A 20,522-nucleotide genomic window follows, 5' to 3' on the forward strand; every position below is an offset into this window, starting at 1 on the left:
GTGACACTGACACTAATCATCATGAAGTACTTTGGTCGGCTGGTAATGGCACCCATGAAAAGCTCCATTCCTGCCACACTGGATTCTCACCAATATGCTTACTGACAGAACTGCTCTTCGACAGATGCCTTAGCATCTGTCATGCATCTGGCTATGACACATGGTAGGCAAAGATGCCTATGTCAAAATGCTGTTTCTGGATGGCAGTTCAGTTTTCAACACTATTGTTCCACAGACCTTGGTGAACAAACTCCTATTCCTCAGAGTAAGTACACCACTCTGCAACTGGGTGTTGGACTTCCTAACCTCAGATGGTCAGGATGCACAACTGCTCCTCTCTCCACATCATCCTCAACATGGGTACCCCAGGGCTGTGCGCTGTGCCTGCTACTGTACACTCTTGCTCACACAAGACTTTTTGTGGTCCCAGAACACATCCTGCACGATCAAGAAAGCTCACCAATGCCTCTGTTTTCAGAGGAGGCTGGAGAGTGCTGGGCTATGCATGTCTATACCCGTGTCCTTCTACAGATGTGCAGTCGAGAGCATCCTAACATGCTGCATCACTGCATGGTACAGAGACTGCACTGAGGTCGACAGGAAGGGTCTACAACAGGTAGTCAAAACTGCCCAACGTGTCACCAGCATCAGCCTACCTGCCGTCAAGGACATAGATACAGAAAGGTGTCATAAAAGGCCAGTAACGTCGTGAAGGATCCCACCCACCTTGCTCATGGACTGTTTGTCCAACTCCCATCAGGGATGGGGGTAGTAGCATCCCCATCTGGATCACCAGACTCAAAAAAAAAGTTATTTCCCCAAGATTGGTCAACACCTCCACCCACTAACCCACCCCTCCACATCCCCCAGTGCAACTACTTCATCATTTCCTGACACAGTCACCTTATGTACAGACTCCTTTACCTGGTATCACTTTATCGACATTCAATCAATCAATGTAAATAAACCATCTTGTGTATTTATTTTATTGTGTTTTTATCATTGTGTTTTTTTTTGTGCTGCTTCAGATCTGAAGTAACAATTATTTTGTTCTCCTACACCCTTGTGTACTGGAAAAGACATTAAACAATCTTGAAACTGGAAATACTAGGCAGAGAGCTGTAAGAAACAATTGCATGGCTTACTTCTGTTTCAGATATACTCTTAGAGATTGAGCTGTTCCCTTACCTAGTCTGATACTCCATCCTCCCCCCCTGTGGGGCATATTTTTGTGAAGTGGCCACGGTGATAACTTGACCACTAAACACAAGGATTGAAGTGGACTGTGATCAGCTTTGCTGGCCTCCAAAACTTGCAGGATCGCAGTTGTAACTGCAATTCAAAACTGTTCTACCCCTGGCTGCCCACGCCAGCTTTGTCTGCATGTTACAGCTGCTCCTGCTCCCTCTCACCTCACCCTTTCTGTTTAGCCGTGCAGATATCTTCCTTTGACATTTGTTTTTGTAGTGAATTTTTATTTGTCCAGTTACTAGGCTCAACAGAATTGGCAGGATTGAACTTGGGCCCCTCCCTCCCCCTTCCGTTGCAGTAACAAGTTATTCAGCCCTGAAAGTCCTGACATACTTCTCAAACAGAATGCTTTTGTTAGTTGGCATCTCAACAAACCTGGATTAAATATATAATGCATGAGGCAAGGGACAGCAGAGATACACAGAAGAGGGCCGGGTGATCTTTCGATGACAAACTTTCAAAAGTATGTTAGAACAAAGGCTGGATTGTGTTTGGGCCCTGGGTAGGGTTGAGTGAAAAGCTGGCGGCTCTAACAGTACCTGCTGTTGATGAAAAGCTTTGCAGGAAACAGACTGTGGTTAGGTAAGGGAATATTGCCAGCAGCCGATGATGCAAAACGTAGCAGCCGTAACAGAACTTTCCATTCTTTCAGGATATGCTGCATATCTTTTCAGGGAGGATAGTTATGAGGACTGGTGCGAGCTCTCCGCAAGATGTGAAGTAAAATAACGTTTTCCATTTCCTAGTACAGTTTGCTTAGCACAATGAGGCCTCATTGATGCTACCGAAAACCCAGTAGTGATCCCACTAGCCTGAATATCCTGTTACTCGTGGATGCTGGGAGTTGCTTCTGGACGTCCCTGGCAAGGCTTCCCTTAGTATTCCACAGTTATATCAGTTCCACAACCTCTTGCACTCAGCAGTCCCTGGTCATCTGTACATGCCTCCACATCCGGTTTCTTGGTCATTCCTGCCCTCCTTTGATTCAGCATTGGCAGCTGTGCTCTCAGCTGGCTGGGCACTAAACTGTGGAATTTCCTCTTTAAACGTCTCCACTTCTCCACCCCTTCCTCCTCTGTGGTGCTCCCTGGCACCTGCGTCCTCGTGCGGCTTGGTGTTAAATGGCTGATGACACACCTTTCAGTTTGCTTTGGGACATTTTCCAAGGGTAAAGGCACTGTACAAACAAAAGTTTGTGTTTGGTTTTGTGATTTTATCCGGACAGTGTGGCAGTGTGTTTGCGGTGATGTGCGCAGTAGGAGTATGTGCCATCTTGGCATGTTTCCTCTACTCCATGCCTCCATTTTGCAGATCCAATGTCGGCTTGAAATGGACTGCTGAATGTTCCACCTTTGGCAATGGAGAGTCTGGTGCTGGTAAATCAGTGAATGGCCTAACACAAGCCTTCAACGCCCAGCTGAGTAATCAGCATCAGGCCTGAACGCTAGTGATTCCCATTTACATGTGCTACCGTACTTTCCCTCCCCAGGTCCTTGAACTAAATGGTGATGGTGGTTCTGGGATTTGTGCACAGTCATACTACATGGATTTTGACCAGATTTCACTGATTCCCCTGGACTCCAGAAGAAGATTTACTCCAATTCCCTCATTTATTATTACAATCAGTATTGCCATTCACACAAAGCATAGAACATAACAGTACACCACAGGATCAGGCTCTTTGGCCCAAGGTGTACATGCCAAACATGATACCAAATTAAACTAAGCTTCTTCTGTATGTGATCCATATCTGCCCATTTCCTGAATGTTCATGTAACTATTAAAAGGCTCAACACCACTATCATACCCCTGGCAACCTGTTTCAGGCACCGACCCCTCTACATAAAAAAAAATTGCCCCACACATTTTCTTTAAACTCCCCCCCCCCCCCCCACCCCCCCATGTTAAATGCTTGTCCTCTATTAGTTACAGGCTATATGATGGGATAGTTGAGGAACAGTGGAGGACTTTCCAAGAGACTTTTCAGAGTGCACAACTAAAGTATATTCCAATCAGAAGCAAGGACAGGGATGGTGGGGACAGCCAGCCTTGGTTAACTAAGGATGTAAGGAGGCTCACACATGCAAAGGTCACTAATGGGAAACTGGAAGATTGGGAAAACTATAAAAACCAAACACACAACTAAGCAAGCAATAAGAAAAAGGAAGATAGATTATGAAAGTAAATGAAAGCTCTTCCACGTATAAAACAGAGAAAGTGTGCCTAAAATGAACGTAGGGCCCTTGGAAGTTTAAGAATGGGAAATTAGTATTGGGTAGCATGGAATTGGTTGAGACTATGAATGACTATTTTGCACAATCTTCATGGCCAAACATCTAACAGGCTAAAGAGATGAGGTGAGGACCTTACTTAGACATACGTTAGTCTCAAGAGTCCATGGATTTGCGCCTTGGAAAGTTTCAGGGCGCAGGCCTGGGTTGTATGGGAGACCGGCAGTTGCCCAAGCTAAGCTGCAAGTCTCCCCTCTCCACGCCACCGATGTTGTCCAAGGGAAAGGTAAGGGCCGATACAGCTTGGCACCGGTGTCGCAGAGCAATGTGTGGTTAAGGTCCTTGCTCAAGGACACAACACACTGCCTTAGCTGAGGCTCGAACTAGCGACCTTCAGATCACTAGACCAACACCTTAACCACTTGGCCACACGCCAACACTTTGATATGATCGTTATCATCAAAGTGGTAATGCTGAACAAACTAGTGGGCATAAAGGTGGAACTGATGGGATGCATCCCAGAGCATTGAAAGAAATGGCAGGCGTTATTGTGGAGGTGCTTCTGATGATTTACCAAAATTCTGTGGACTCTGAGCTGGTTCTAGCAGTTTGGAAATGTCATGCCACTGTTTAAAATGAAAGGATGTAGGCAAAAGGCAAATAACTATAGGCCATTTAGCTTAACATCTGTGGTTGGGCAAATGCTTGAAGCTACAGTTAAAGCAAAATAATGAGACGTCCAGATAGAAGTGGTTGCATCAGGCTGACATGGATAAATTTATGATGGGCAGGTCCTGTTGGACAAAGTTACAGAATTTCTCTGAGGATATATTGAGTATAGTTGGTATAAGGGAGCAGGTGGATGTTATATACTTGGATTTTCTGAAGGCATTCAATAAGGTGCTGCATAAAACACTTATAAGTTAAGGATACGTGGAGTTGGGGTAATGTATTAGTATGGATAGAGGATTGTTTAGCCATTAGGGGGCAGAGAGTTGGAATTTTCTCAGGTTGGCAATCAGTGGTGAGCAGAGTACTGTAGAGGTTGCTGCTGGCCCCACAACTGTTCACAATATATATTCAGTGGCCACTTTATTAGTTACAGGAATGGAACTAGGTGTAGTCTTCTGCCACTGTAGCCCATCCACTTCAGGGTTCAACATGTTGCGAGTTACTGGTGCTTTCCTGTCAGCTTGAGCCAGTCTGGCCATTCTTCTCTGATCTCTCATTAACAAGGCTTTTCACCCAGAGAATTGCCACACACTGGATTTTTTTTGCTTTTTGCACCATTTTCTGTAAACTCTGTTGTACATGAGAATCCCAGGAGATCAGCAGTTTCTGAGATACTCAATCTACCTTATCTGGCACCAACAACCATTGCATGGTCAAATCCACTTAGATTTGATTTCTTCCCCATTCTGATGTTTGGTCTGGGGAACAACTAAACCTCTTGACCGTGTCTGCATGCTTTTATGCATTGCATTTCTGCCACATGATATTTGCATTATCGAGCAGGTGTACCTAATAAAGTGGCCACTGTGTATATTGACAATTTGGAAGAGGGGACTGGGTGTTGTGTATCTCAGCAGTGTCTAGTGTATCTAAGTTTGCTGATGATGCTAACTTCAATGGAAAATCAAATTGTGCAGAGGATGCAGGCAGTCTGCAGAGAGTTATAGATAAGTGAGTGGGCAAGAGTAAATGTGAGGTCATTCATTTTAGAAGGTAAAATAGAAAATCAGGCTATTATTTAAATGGTGAAAGATTGCAGTGTGCTCTTGGGCAGAGGGATTTGGCAGTGCTCATGCATGAATTGCAAATGTTTGGTTTGCAGATGCGACAGGTTATCAAGAAGGCAAATGGAGTGTTGACCTTTATTGCTTGAAGACTTGTATTTAGGAGAACTATAACCTATGCTGCTGGAATTGGGTCTCTGTTGAAAATAAGAGTTTTTTTTCTTTCTCCCAGGAGTCTGCATTATTGCCAGAAACCTCTGATCCTGCCTCAATAGAGTAGATGTCACCCATTGGGCAGTACTGTGGCATAGCTGCTAGAGCTGCCCCTTAAGACCACAAGACATAGGAACAGAATTAGGCCATTTGGCCCATCAAGTCTGCTCTGCCATTCCATCATGGCTGATCCTTTTCTCCCCTCCTCAGCCCCACTCCCCAGCTTTCTCCCTGTATCCTTTGATGCCATGTCCAATCAAGAACCTATCTATCTCTACCTTAAATACACCCAACAACCTGGCCTTCACAGCTTCCTGTGGTAACAAATTCCACAAATTCACCACCCTCTGGCTAAAGAAATATTTCAGCATCTCTGCTTTGAATGGACGCCCCTCTATCCTGAGGCTGTGCCCTCTTGTCCTAGACTCTCCCACCATGGGAAACATCCTTTCTACATCTAATCTGTCTAGGCCTTTCAACATTCGAAAGGTTTCAATGAGATTCCCCCCGCCATCTTTCTGAATTACAGTGAGTAGAGACCCAGAGTCCTCATACGTTCCTCAATAATAACCCTTTCATTCCTGGAATCATACTCTTCACAGCAATCTGGATTCAATTTTGACCTCTGGTGCTGCTGTCTGTGTGGAATTTACATGGTGACCCTATGGGATTCTCCTGGGTCCTTCCACATCCCAAGGACATGAAGATGGCCATTGTCTCTTGCCCTTGCTGTGGGTAGAATCCGGGGGCAGTTGACAGAATGTGGGGAAAATAAAATTAGATGGTGTAAGATCAGTGTAAATGGGTGGCTTAAGGGTGCTGAGGGGTAGAAAGGCCTTTTTCTGTTTTGTGCAGCTCTTTGTCCTAAATGCTCCTCCTACATTTTTTAGAATTTTTCAAGATTTAATGCTGATTTGGATCAGACTATGTACCCTTTGGTGTTTTGTGATATTGTGTGGGTTCTTTGAGATAACTATGCATGGGAATTTGTATAATCCTCAGCACAAGTGCCTGAGCACACTTGTCTGCCGCACGTGAAGAAACACAGTCCTGAATAGCATGCTAGGTTAGTGGTTAGCACAATGCTTTACAGGCAACCCAGGTTCAATTCCCGCCGCTGCCTGTAAGGAGTTTGTACATTCTCCCTGTGCCCGCGTGGGTTTCCTATGGGTACATCGGTTTCCTCCTCCAGTCCAAAGACTTGGGAGTTAAAAGGTCATTGTAAATTGTCCTGCGTTTAGGCTAGGGTTAAATTGGGAGTTACTGGGCTGCTAAGCTCGAAGGGCCAGAAGTGACTACTCCACACTGAGTCTCAGTAACTAAATAAACTACAGCAAATATATTTTCCTTGAAGGTGGTATGAGAAGGATGAATAATAACTTTGATGTTGCAGATCCAAGGCAACCTAATGTTGGTTTTATAAGTGATCAATATTTGTCCATCCCGAATTGCCCTTGAGCTGAGCAAGTGTGATGAGCTGCTGCCTTGAACTGCTGATGCTCAGTGCAGTGACCAACTGTGGAGGAGCCCATGGAAGTTAGAGAATTTCAGAGAAAGAGAATAGTGATGAACTGAAACATTTCGATAGATTGAAGATAGTGGTGTTGACAGTCTTGAGGCACACAAAGGTGGATAAATCCCTGGTGTACCCTAGGCTATTGTGGGTAGGAATGGAAGAAATTGCTGGGGCCCTGGCAGAGAATTCTGTATCTGATGGCTGTGTGGAATTTGCACATTGATTCTATGGGGTACCCCTGGGTGCTCTCATTTCCTTCCATGTCCCAAGGATGTGCAGAATAAAGTTCAAAGTAAACTTGTTATCAAAGTACATACAGTATATGTCACCATTTACAACCCTGAGATTTGTTTTCTTGTAGGCATACACAGTAAATACAAAGAACCACTACAGAATCAATGAAATTAGCAGGTGTTGGGACCAGAAGACTGGAGGGTGGCTAATATACTTTTATTTAAGTGGAGCTGCAAACTATGGGCTGGTGAGCCTGACACCAGTGGTGGGAACTTCTGAAGATCAGGATCTACCAGTAGTTGGAGAGAACAGGATTGGACAGCAAGGCCATTAGTGGGAAATGGTGACAAATTTATAAAAAATACTGATTAATTAGTCTTTCTAGGATGGCCAAGAGGATTGACGAGGCCAGGGCAATAGATGTTATTGGACTTCAATTTTGACTAGGTCTAGCATGGTAGGCTGGTCTGAAAGATGAGATCACGTGGGTTCCAGCATGAACTGGCCAGTTAGGTATGAAATTATCTTGGTTGTAGGAGACAGAGGATGGGTCATAGTTCAGACTGAAGCCCTGTGACCAGTGGTGTGCATGCAAGTAGCTTGATTAATAAATTTGTGGATGACACCAAAAGTGATGGCATGGTAGACAGTGAAGGAAGATTGTTTAAGGTTACAACTGGATATAGATCACCTTGAAGACTGGGCAAAGGAGTGGCAGATGGAATTAACTCAGATGAGGCAGAAATTGCACTGTAAATGACAGGGCCCTGGGTGCAATTGTAGAACAGAAAAACCTAGCAGTACCAGTGTATGGTTCTCTGAGACTAGTGAGACCAGCTGCAGACGCCAAACTTAATGTTTTTTTTCCTTCAACTTCCTGATATTTCTCCTGATCTTCAAGAGATCAACGGGAATGCAATTACATTTTGAGCAGGCTAACAAAGGTTTTATTTTTAACTGTCTAAATGTTTTAAAAAATTCTTCTGCTTTATGATCAAACTGATCTGAAAAAACAGCCTCTGGCAGGTTGGCCCAACAGGAAAGATGCCATCCACAGTTATAATGTACCTTATACATCATTAAATAGAATATGTTGCCTGTCCTCTGAGGACCTCATTGTTGGAAGCTAACTTGAGTTCACAGAGAACAAAGACAGTGAGAAAGAAAGGCATTATGTCTGTGGTTATAAACATTAGGTCTATGGCATCATAGAGAGTTGCCCTTTCCTTTCTAGAGCCGCCAAGTGGGGTAGGCATCATTTCTTGTGTGGGTAGGAGGAGGGGGTGCAAAACTGTTTTAGACAGTGGCCAGCTGACTCACTATCTGTAGTTGCTCCCTCATAGTTTTGAGAAACTATTTGAAGCTGAGATCAACTGGAGTTGGTAATCCTTGGTTATCAGCAGGGAATGGTGCTGATAGTAATGCTTCCCTTCATGGACAAGTAAAACTGCAGGCTTTAATTCACTGTTGTCATATTTTGTATCTGTTGCTTTATGCTCTGGGATGAAGCACCAAGAGATTCAAAATCCTATGAATTCTGAACGGAGTCAGCTGCTGATTCCTTCTCATAAGTCTCTCCAAACTTTCCATGTTTTTCTCCTCCTGCAACTGAGTTATAGACAATAGGTGCAGGAGTAGGCCATTTGGCCCTTTGAGCCAACACCACCATTCAATGTGATCATGGCTGATCATCCACAATCAGTACCCAGTTCCTGCCTTCTCCCCATGTCCCTTGACTCTGCTATCTTTAAGAGCTCTATCTAACTCTTTCATGAAAGCATCCAGAGAATTGGCCTCCATTGCCTTCTGAGGCAGAGCATTTCATAGATCCACAACTCTCTGGGTGAAAAAGTGTTTCCTCAACTCCATTCTAAATGGCCTACCCATTATTCTTAAGCTGTGGCCTCTGGTTCTAGACTCCCCCAACATTGGGAACATGTTTCCTGCCTCTAGCGTGTCCAATCCCTTAATAATCTTGTATGTTTCAGAAAGATCCCCTCTCATCCTTTTAAATTTCAGTATATACAAGCCCAGTCGCTCCAATCTTTCAACATATGACAGTCCCGCCATCCTGGGAATTAACCTCATGAACCTACCCTGCATTCCCTCAATAGCAAGAATGTCCTTCCTCAAATTTGGAGACCAAAACTGAACACAATACACCAGGTGTGGTCTCACCAGGGCCTTGTACAGCTGCAGAAGGACCTCTTTGCTCCTATACTCAACTCCCCTTGTTATGAAGGCCAACATGCCATTAGCTTTCTTCATTGCTTGCTGTACCTGCATGCTTACTTTCAGTGACTGATGAACAAGGTTGCCTAGATCTTGTTGTACTCCCCCTTTTCCTAACTTGACACCTTTCAGATAGTAATCTGCCTTCCTGTTCTTGCCACCAAAGTGGAAACTCTCACATTTATCCACATTAAACTGCATCTGCCATGCATCTGACCACTCACCCAACCTGTCCAAGTCACCCTGCATTCTCCTAACATCCTCCTCACATTTCACACTGCCACCAAGCCTTGTGTCATCAGCAAATTTGCTAATGTTACTTTTAATCCCTTCATCTAAATCATTAACATATATTGTAAATAGGTGTAGTCCCAGCACCGAGCCTTGTGGTACCCCACTAGTCACTGCCTGCCATTCTGAAAGGGACCTGTTAATCCCTACTCTTTGTTTACCGTCTGCCAATGAATTTTCTATCCATGTACGTACCCTACCCCCAATACCATGTGCTCTAATTTTGCCCACTAATCTCCTATGTGGGACCTTATCAAAGGCTTTCTGAAAGTCCAGGTACACTACATCCACTGGCTGTCCCTTGTCCATTTTCTTAGTTACATCCTTAAAATATTCCAGAAGATTAGTCAAGCATGATTTCCCCTTCGTAAATCTGTGCTGACTCGGACCAATCCTGTTACTGCTATCCAAATGTGCCGCTATTTCATCTTTTATAATTGACTCCAGCATCTTTCCCACCACCACCACTACTTTGGGACCCCCACAAATACTAAGATCTAATCCTGGAATCTGCAATGTCAGTTATCTGGTGGAAGCCTTGTTATTCTCCTGCAGAATCCATTAGTGCGTGAAGATAGAAATAAGAGTACACAGAAGTAAAAATGCCAAAGCACATTCTTCAGCAGCTGCTCAAGCATGTATTATTTTGCCTTTAGATAAAAATCTGATTTTCTTAAACTGTAAGATCTTGTGGAGTCCTCCCATAGTCTGCTCAGATTAGTAGAGATTGGCATGAAAAGCTACGATTTAAAGAACTATAGTCTATTCCAGGCTTCCGATACTGCAGCAAACTGGAAGAATGGCATACTGACAGATAAAAGGACTGATGCCTCACCAAACCAGGTTCAATCCCAATCTCTGGTACATCTATGTGGAGCTTGCACCAGGAGGATTTCCTCTGCATGTTCCGGTTTCCTCCCAGATCCCAAAGATGTGTGGGCTGGCAGGTTAATTGGGCAATGCAAATTGCCTCTGGGTGAATGATCAAATCTTGGGGTAGTTGACAGGAATGTGGGGAGAACAATAAAAATGGGATTAGTGTAGAATTGGTGTAAATCGGTGTATGCAGATCAGCAAGAATGGCCTTTTTCCATGTTGTATGACTCTAAAACTTCAGAACGTGTGCTTGAAGCATACCTTAAATGGATTCCTCCACTCTTCAGGCCAGCTTTTACTTCACAATGTTAACACTGGCTCCATCTTCTGTCACAATAACTCAGTTGACCTGGGCTCATCATGTCAGATAACCCTTGACTTAGCTATCTCTCCCTACACTTTAAAAAAAATCTCTTTCCCCGTTCTGATGAAAGGTCCCGAAACTGAAACTAGCTTTATTTCTTTCTCTGCAGGTGCTCCCTGCCCTGTTGGCTGGTTCCACCACTTTGTTTTTGTTTCAGATTTCCAGTGTCTGTAGTTTGTTTTTGATTTTCATTTAATATCTGTGCTTTGAGTTGGTGTCAGCTTTCATTGCTTTCACTCTTGTGAAGTCCACTGGAATATTTCTTTGCTTTAACCATTTTTTTGCATTTCCTCCCAAGTTGTTGCTGCTATTTAAAAGAATTTTTCATCCAGATTTTTTTTCCCAACTTGTTTCTCCCTGCCTCTTTGATGGAACATCATGGGCCAAAGCTTTCTGTTCCATATTTGCTTGTGAAGGAGTCCACTTTGGCCTACTGAACCTGTCATTATGTTATGCCCAGAGGGTTAGATATTGTACCACAGATTCTACCCAAGGGACAATGTGCATACGACTGCACATACTTGGCCTTTCCTGTGAGATCACCTGCTAATGTGCCAGGTGGGTTGGGTGAATCTCTATGCTCCTGTCTCTCAAGCATTTGTGATTATTGTTATATTGCTAACTGTGCCTCCAGCTGCCAAGTTCTCCTCTGTATTATTGCTGCTCCATAAACTTTGTCCCTTTGACCAGGTTTGCTATGTCCTTGCGTGGCTTGGGGCTTGACATTGCACTTGTGAAGTGCCCTTAGACAAGTACCTACACTGAAGATGCCATGTTAATCCTAGTTGGTTCAAATTCAAGTTTGTTGTCAAATGCACAGGTGTATGTTTGCAAGGTGCAGTGGAAAACTTGCTTGCAGAGGCCTCACGGGCATGCAGCATTGTATAAGCAGCATTCATGAGAGAAACATAAATTAAACACAAGTCAACGCAACTTTTACAAAAAAAACCCACACAATTAGTAGATAATTAGGACAATAACAAAGTCCAGTTTAGAGCAAAATGATCAAAGTAGTCATAGTGTTAATAAACTGTAGTGATGAGATTTGTGCTGATTGATTCAAGAACTGAATGGTTGAAGGGAAGTAGCTGCTTTTGAACCTATTGTATGGGACTTCAGGCTTTTATCTCCTGCTTGATGGTAGCCACGAGAAGATTGCATGACAGGATGGTGGGGATCTTTGTTGATGGATCTTGCCTTCTTAAGGTATTGACTCCTGTAGATATTACTGGTGATGGGGAAGAATATGCCTGCAGTGTATTGGCGAGAGTCCACTGCTCTCTGTAGCTTATTGTGTTCCTGTACGTTTAAGTTGCTGTACCAGTCAGGATACTTTCAGATGAACACTTGTAGAAGTTTCAATTGCAAAAGCACTCTTTCCTGCAGGACACTGGACCACATTTGGCTGGGCCTGCTTTGAGGTATAGACCGTGCAAGCATTGAAAGAATTAAGTTTTTAAGTTGAATCTTTATGTCAGCTCATTTGAGAAGGTTGTTTGTTTCAGGGCTTTCCTTCTGATGGGAACCACATGCTGGTCAGTTGATCATTGCTACTGAAGATCAATCTTTCTGGGGCTTTTCACAGTGAAATCAGCTAAAAGGACTTTGCATGATTAAATTTATATATATCTACCTTGCACTCCAGTTGTTATTATATTTGATCCTTTCCTCAGACAATGTGCTTCTTCATAGCCTCTGCATCGCTTAAGAAGCATTTAAAAAAAATAATTGCCTATTTCGACAAGCTGGATTACTTAGGGCCCTTGAGACCTTGATCAGTCCTCAAATATAAACCTTTTATTGAACCATTTCCATAAAAATAAGCACAAGTAAAATTGCAGCTTTGTTCTCATGCAAGCACCCATATTGTAATCTTTTGTGATTGAGTTTAACTTGTTGACCCCTAATTCTATCTACTGAATGCATGGTGGCAATGTCAGACAACACAAGTTCTTTTGTTCTCAACACCATATATATGGTTTTCCAAAAGAAAGTGCTGCAGAATTTACTTCCTTAAACCCATCACCCCTAATGAGGCACAGGCCTCCGACAGCAGCTGGACAGAATCCTCTGTCCTGGACCGATCTTTCAAGTTGTCCCAAAGTATAGGCCATCTCTCCTTCTTGGCAAAGATCCTTCCTGTCACAGGTTGAGGTCTTTAGAGCCTCTGTTGGTGTTTCGGAGGCTCTGGGTTTTTATGCGATGGGGTTCCTAAGTTTCAGAAAATCTGGTTGTTCAATCATTGTGGTAAATGTATTTCTTTAGTATGGTTGCTTGAAATCTCTGTCAGGGTTTTGATAACCAAGATATGAGAATTATTTCTACCAGCCAAAAATAGTGCTGACTCACCAAGAGGAGGAAAGTAAAACACACCACTCAAGCATTTATTTATTTTTTTTCTTTTGGCTCAGGATTGATCGTAAAATATCGGATAGTCAAACAAACTATAAACTGGATGAAGCCCAGGAAATAATGAATGAGCTGAGAACAATCAAGAAATCAATTACTTTAGGAGAAAAGGAAAGGCAGGACCTTATTCAGGTAAGACTTTTCACATTGTCAAAATTAGTAAATACCCAGGCACATAAGCTAATTATAAAGCATGATTGCAAATCCTGCTTCTTGCTATAGTAATTTGTGAATTAGGGTCCAACCTGCTTTTTTTTAATTCCAAGCTGGTTTATTTTTTTAAAAAAGTAAGTCATCATAAAAATCATAATAAACACAAGAGATTCTGCAGATGCTGGAAATGCAGAGAACAATCACAAAATGCTGGAGCAGATGCAGGTGATGCAAATGCAGAAAATGCATTTCTATGAAAATGAATAAAGAGTTCTGGACCAAGACCCTTCATCTGGACTGGAAAGCAAATGGGAAGAGGCCAAAATAAAAAGGTGGTGGTGGGGTCGGGGGAAGGGGGTGGCAGAGGAGGAGGAGGCCAGAATATGATGGATGAAGCCAGGTGAGTGGGAAAGGTAAAGGAATGGAGAAGAAAGAATCTGATGGGTGAGGAGATTGGACCATGGGAGACATTAAAAAAGAAAGGATATCGGAGTAGGCTATAGTGTGAAATAGAAGAAGGATTAGGGTTCTCGGCCCTGACTGCCTCATTTTTGCCATGGATGTCCAGTCCCTGTACATAACTATCCCCCAATCAAGAAGGCCTTAAAGCTTTCTGCTTTTTTGACAATAGACCTAGCTAGTTCCCCTCTGACTCACCCCCCTTCATCTAGCAGAACTGGTTCTTGCCCTCAACAATTTCTCCTTCAGCTCCTCCCACTTTCTGCAGACTCAAGGGGTAGCCATGAGCTATACCTGTCTTTTTGTTGGTTACGTGGAACAGTCCATGTTCCAAGTCTTCCCTGGTAATGTTCCCCAATTCTTTCTGCACTGCATGGGCAACTGTGTTGGTGTTGGTTCATGTACCCATGCCATGGCATGGTGAGCTCATCGATTTAATCAACTTTGCCTCTTCCCACCACCCCCCTATCTGGCTTCCGCTATCACATTCTAGCTTGTCCACATCTCCTCTCCCCACCTTTTTATTCTGGCTTCTTTCCCCCTTGCTTTCCAGTCCCGAGGAAGAGACTCGGCCCAAAACATCGACTGTTTGTGCGTTTCCATAGATGCTGCCTGCCCTGCTGAGTTCCTCCAGCATTTTGTGTGTAGTTGCCATAAAAAACATTGGTTCACTAATGTCCTTTAAGTAAATCAAGTTCCACAATGATGATCTGGTCCTTAAGTACCCCAACAGTCCACTGGGTCAGAGAATGAAGATAGTTCGCATCCACTGTCCCTGCAGAAGTTGTTCAGCAACAAGTGCCAGCTTTTCTAATAATGCTCTTATCCTGATAATGAACATTCTATTTGAGAATGACCTTATTTAGTTGTTCATTAATTCAGTATTTTAAGGTGAGATATTGCACTATGAAAGAAGGAACAAATTTTTGGGGTATTCCTTGAACACACCAGACATTCCACAGATGCTCGAAATCCTTGAGGAACATGCACAAAATTTTGTCGGAGCTCAGCAAATCAGGCAGCATCTATGGAGGGGAATAAATAGTCAACATTTTGAGCTGAGACTCCTCACTAGGGCTTGAAAGGATGGCGGCAGAAGCAGAATAAAGTTTTTTTTTGATGCAGCTGTTGAAGAAATGTGACAACAAATATCTTAAATCAGTTATTGTTTGATTTAATTTTGCATGATGTTTAGCTGTACAAAAAAACACTGGACATCATAGCATTCTGCATCAGTAAGCTGTGGGCTACCTGAAATATTGTTTGTGTATCCTAAGAGTGAAGGCTGATACTTGTGCATCGTATCTACGCTGTAGAGTGACGTGCACCTCCCCAGAAAAGTAACTCGTGTGTCGTGGTGACGCAGACTGCAACAACTGTGATTGGTCCATTTGGTAGCATTGCATTTCCTCCTACACATTTCCAGTTGCTGCTTCTCTGCCATGTCTGTAAACCGATGCGAAATCAAATCGTCAAATCTACCTGCCGTCATGTGAAAATGTTTGAAATGCATTTCCTCATCCATGTCTCTCAGGAAGAAACTCATCACAGTGGCATAGAAACCCCACTGCCAACTAATGTTTTGGCACACACCAACGCGTGCTCGCTACGGCGTAGAGCGACGCAGACGTGAAAATCAGGGTTACGGTTTAGGCTGCGGAGTAGCCCGTCTGCACAAGTATAAATCAGCCTTGAGAGCCTGCAGGGTGCCAGGAAGCTGGCTTGCCACATTATCTCAGTGCAAAATCAAGTCCATTCACCTCATACCAGGGCCAAGCAGAGCAATCCCATCAATCCACTTCCCTCTCTTTCTTTTCTGTACTCCTGCAACTTGTGGCCTCTCTCACGATCATTCAAACCCCCTTTCTGATTCTGGGGCAGTGCCCTGAGGAACTCCTGAAGTGATGTACTGGGTCTGGCCTGATTGATATGCAAAAACCACAACCACCTGTCTTTGTATGACTCCATCCACTGGAAGCTTCTCCCCATGATGCCACTAACTTCAGCTTTGCTGGAGCTCCGTGATGCCACACTCAGATAGTTTCTGCTTGGACGACAAGTCACTGTCACTTCACTTACAGAATTTGTGTCCTTGGTCCACATTGATATGGACAAGATGGTTATCAGTAAGTAGAATATTGGAGAACACGTCCTACGTTTGGTACTTTTGATGATGGCTTTCAGCCTTTTGCTGATGTTTGAGCACAGCCAGATTGCTGTAAGTGGATTGGATTTGCCTGCTTTGTGTAAACAGGACACACCTAAACAATTTTTTGCATGTTGGGTGGATGACAGCGTTGTGGTGGCACTGGAACAGTTTTGCTTTGGGGCGCAGGTGTCCATTTCCATGGTGAGAGTGTGGCCTTGTTCTGTAGCCTTTGCTGCATCCATTACTACCTAACGTCACGTGGCCTGAACCGAATGACTTGAAGGTCGGCATTTGTGATGGTGGGAATGTCAGAAGAGAGCCGTGATGGATTGTCCTCTCAGCAGCTTCTGTGCAAACGGTACACAGAACCTCATGGACACCCAGTTCTGGCAATCCAGGTCTAAGTCCAATCCCTTTAGCACTTTCATAATGCCACCCAGCATAATAGAAAGGGAGGACTGGATTTTGACCACTGCACAATCCTCTGAAGGCATTTCTACCAATGTTGGTAGGCTGAGGAGGACAAGGTCAAGTAGATTAATCCCTCGTACTGGTTCATTCGGAGCCCGTTTTTGACCCGTCTGGCAACCAACTGCTTTAGAAAGCAGCAAATGATTTTTAGTCTAAAAACAGTGATTAGGAAGATCTTACTTATCTCTTACAATGGTTCTGATTGGCATAGTGGTTATGGTAATGAGCTCCATTTGAAAGGAATGAACATCATCCCATTTTTTTTCCCCCAAAAGAATGATGGCTTAGGCTCTCAAGACTGGAATTTACTGGCAGAATATTATGACCCTAGTTTTAACATCACCAGATATATAGAATAGAATTCTGTCTCATTTTCCTTTCATTGCACTTTGGGATATAGTAAGGTTTTATTTCTAATACAAATGCTATACAGTCTGCCCTCCTTATCCATGAATTCCGCATGCATGGATTCAACCAACCGTGAATCGAGAAAACTTGGAAGTGCTCTTCCAGTACTCGTTGTTTGAGCATGTACAGACTTTTTTTCTTGTCATTATTCCCTAAACAATGCAATATCACAACTATTTTACATAGTATTTACATAGTATTAGGTATTATGAGTAATCTAGAGATGATTTAAAATATATGGGAGGATGTGCGTGGGTTATCGTGGAACGGGATAAAAAAAATCAGAAGTTCTCTTGCTAAGTAAGTCGGAACAGGTACATCTGGTATTATTTAGCGTCAGTTAGTCAAACGCTTGTCTTAGTATATAGTATATATTTTACCTTTCTATGCATATAAAACACTTAAGAACGTATGTTTCAGCGCTGGGCTCGGGAACAGAAGTCCCCGAGTTCAGTCCAGTGACAGACCGCTATCGAGTATGCTCTCCACTGTGCCAGGTTGATGTGGAGGATCAAAAACCCAAAACCCAATAATTAAACCACTGCGTTGCTTAGTAATAATTGTAGCTATCATCGGGGCAGGGCCTTTTTCATTTAAAATTGCTCCGATCGTTGACCGACTGTAGCCTAACACTTTTCCAATGACCTATGGCGTTTCACCTCTTTCCGATCACTTTATTATTTCCCCTTTATTTTCAATCGTGATCATGATTATTTTTGTAAACAGAAACACTTCAGATTCAGAGCTTCTCCACTGGGTCCTAATGTCCACCACACTGAGACAGGTTGAATAAGGGACTTGAGCATCCATGTTTTTTGGTATCTGTGAGGGGTCCCGGAACCAATCCCTCGTGGATAAGGAGGGCCGACTGTATTTTGAGACATTCGTCACCACCGTCCTGTAATGTTGTAAAGTGGTGAAATTGATAAATTTGGCTAATTGACTCACATCAGAACAGTCAACAGAAGATCAAGGGTCACAATCTCCTTGCAGACAGATAAATGTACTAGAACCTTGTATCTTCATACAATACCTTATCTTCTGCCTGGGTAGCCTCCTACCTGCCGGCATGAACATCCAACTCACAGACCTCCGTTGATACTCCTGCCCCCATCCCTTACCCCATCCCTATCTATCATTTCAGTCTGGTTCTCTTTCTCTCTCTTTTATCCCCCCTCACAATAATCTCCCCCCAGCCCTACCTTTCTTTCTCTTTTATTTCCCATAATTCTCCACCTTCCCCCAGCCCATTTCCCTCCAACCTATCACTTCCTAGCTTTCTACTTTATCCCTCCCCCCACTTCTTATCCCCCTTGGACCATCCCATGTTACTTCACTCCTGATGAAGGGTTTCGGCCCGAAACGTTGTCACTACCTCCTCCCATAGATGCTGTCTGGCCTGCTGAGTTCTGCCAGCATTTTGTGTTTTTATCTTCATACATTGATGTTTTAAAGTCCCAAATTGGCAGTTGACCATATCTTCTTGGTGCAAGATATTTTCACCAATTCTTCTGAAGTGAGATATGGTCTAACACTCATAAAATGCAGCTTATTGTATTGCAGGGGAGATTGACATATTGTACAATAGTTGTGCCTGAAAAGAACGCCAAATCTATAATTCCGTTGAATCAAGAGGATATGTGATGAATGGAAAAGCTGTATGAAATTATTGAGATACTTAAATGTGTGATTCAGTTATGCCCAGAATATTGAGTGACTTTCCAGTTGGGGTTGTAACTGTGTATGCAGATATACCTTTGCTTGACCTCAGAGCTGGAAACCCGTGGATTGCAGTGCTCAGCTAGCAGTATCTACAGGGCAGCTAGCCAGGCAGAAAATTCCCACAATGAGAGCTCCATTGCACAGGAAGCTCAGTTTCCCAATGGGAATGCACAATTACTAGCAAGTCTACCTACAGTTGGGTGCAGGTCTCAGTGGGTGACGTGCCTCGCTGAGTTCACAAATGTGATGTGGGCATGTGTAGAGAGGTTCCATTCCTTACTATAGAAATCCAGGTAGAAGTCGATCTCACCTTAAAACTAGTTTAAGGCCATTCAGGAAGCAATGTAAGGATTGTTGATGTGAAATGCCAGCTATTTTTCTGGAATATTTTCAGCATTTTCTGGTCCTATTTCATAGGTTTTTTATAGTGGGCTGTCTTATGACACACAAGAAGGACTTTGGGTGTGTATCTGCTCCCAACTGAGTAGTCTTGTCAAACCCATCCCCCTCCTCGTATTGTCCTGTTGATGTGCAACTTGATATCCTGCATGTGCCCACCAACACCCTATTTGATATTTTGTCATTTACCTGCATTAAGGAGCCAATTAACCTGCCAGCACGTCCTTGGAATATGGGAGGAAAACGAAATGGGCAAAGAAAGCATTCATTTATAAGGAGACAGTGGCCACAGTGAGGACTGAACTGGGATCTTGGCCATTGCACTAACTGCTGCACTCCTGTACTGGCCCTAATTTTGAATTTGCTTCTGGGTAGGTTGTGGATCAACTGAAAATGTTCTGGTTGTTACAGGTTTCAGTGTGGTAAAGGTATTGTGTGTTTGTGCATCAGAGCGGGGTAAATAATAATGAGCTAGAGATGAGTCGTGAATGACGTTGTGATTGAGTTGCTGACTTCTGTCCCAGTGTTTCAATATTATCCAGTATTCAGTGGCATCAGTCGAGGACACAGATTCGAGGTAGCTGGCATAGAAAGTAAAAGGGAACAGAAGAAAAGGTTATCCTGTTGAATCCAACATGATCTGGAATGTATTCTGACAACTCTTGGATTCAGTAGAAAAGAAGATAAAAGGATTCTGGTGAGAGAATTGGGAAATAAAACTGATTGAACAATTTTGACTCAGGACTGATTCAAGGGCAGTTATTATCTACCCTTCAACCACCAGGCTTCTGAACCAGTGTGGATAACTTCACTCACCTCAGCTCTGAACTGATTTCAAACCTATAGACTCGCTTTCAAGGACTCTACAACTCATGTTCTCTGTATGTATGCATCTGTCTGTCTGTCTGTCTTCCTTTTTACTTATGTATGCATTTATTTGCACAGTTTGTTTTTTGTGCATTGGTTGTTTGTCTTTGTTAGTGTGTAGTTCTTCATTGATTTTCTTTTATTTTTCGTTCGACCATGACTGCCTGCAAGCAAATGAATATCAAGGTAGTATACGGTTACCGATACATACTTTGATAATAAATTTACTTTGGACTTTGTACTTTGAACAGTTTTTTTAATGAGCTGGCGCAGGCACAATGGATTGAATGGCATCCTTTGTTGGATAATACTGGTATAAAGGAATGTGAGCACTTGGCTATATTTGTTGGTGGCACTTCCCAAAGATCTTATTCCAATTGAGGCAGTGATTGTCATTTGTTCAAAGAATCAATTGGATCATTTTTATTTATTATTAGGCAGATTTTTTTTGTGATTTAAAGGGACATTTTGGTAGATATTTCCTTCATTCTGAAGTTGACACTCTCACTTTATGAGATGACATACCACTCCATTTGCAAAT

The 20,522-nt window shown here is 43.1% G+C and overlaps 1 protein-coding gene across 1 annotated transcript in view; it reads left to right on the forward strand.

Annotated features, from left to right (window-relative positions):
* Positions 1-20,522, forward strand: part of wwc3 (WWC family member 3) — a 238,361-nt gene that overhangs the window by 156,018 nt on the left and 61,821 nt on the right. Inside the window, exon 6 of the mRNA XM_059967946.1 lies at positions 13,356-13,485. Within this exon, the coding sequence (XP_059823929.1) occupies positions 13,356-13,485 (130 nt within the window). The remainder of the gene's footprint in view (positions 1-13,355; positions 13,486-20,522) is intronic.

This window comes from Hypanus sabinus, chromosome 4, assembly GCF_030144855.1.
Source record: "Hypanus sabinus isolate sHypSab1 chromosome 4, sHypSab1.hap1, whole genome shotgun sequence".
Classification (NCBI taxonomy): Eukaryota; Metazoa; Chordata; class Chondrichthyes; order Myliobatiformes; family Dasyatidae; genus Hypanus; species Hypanus sabinus.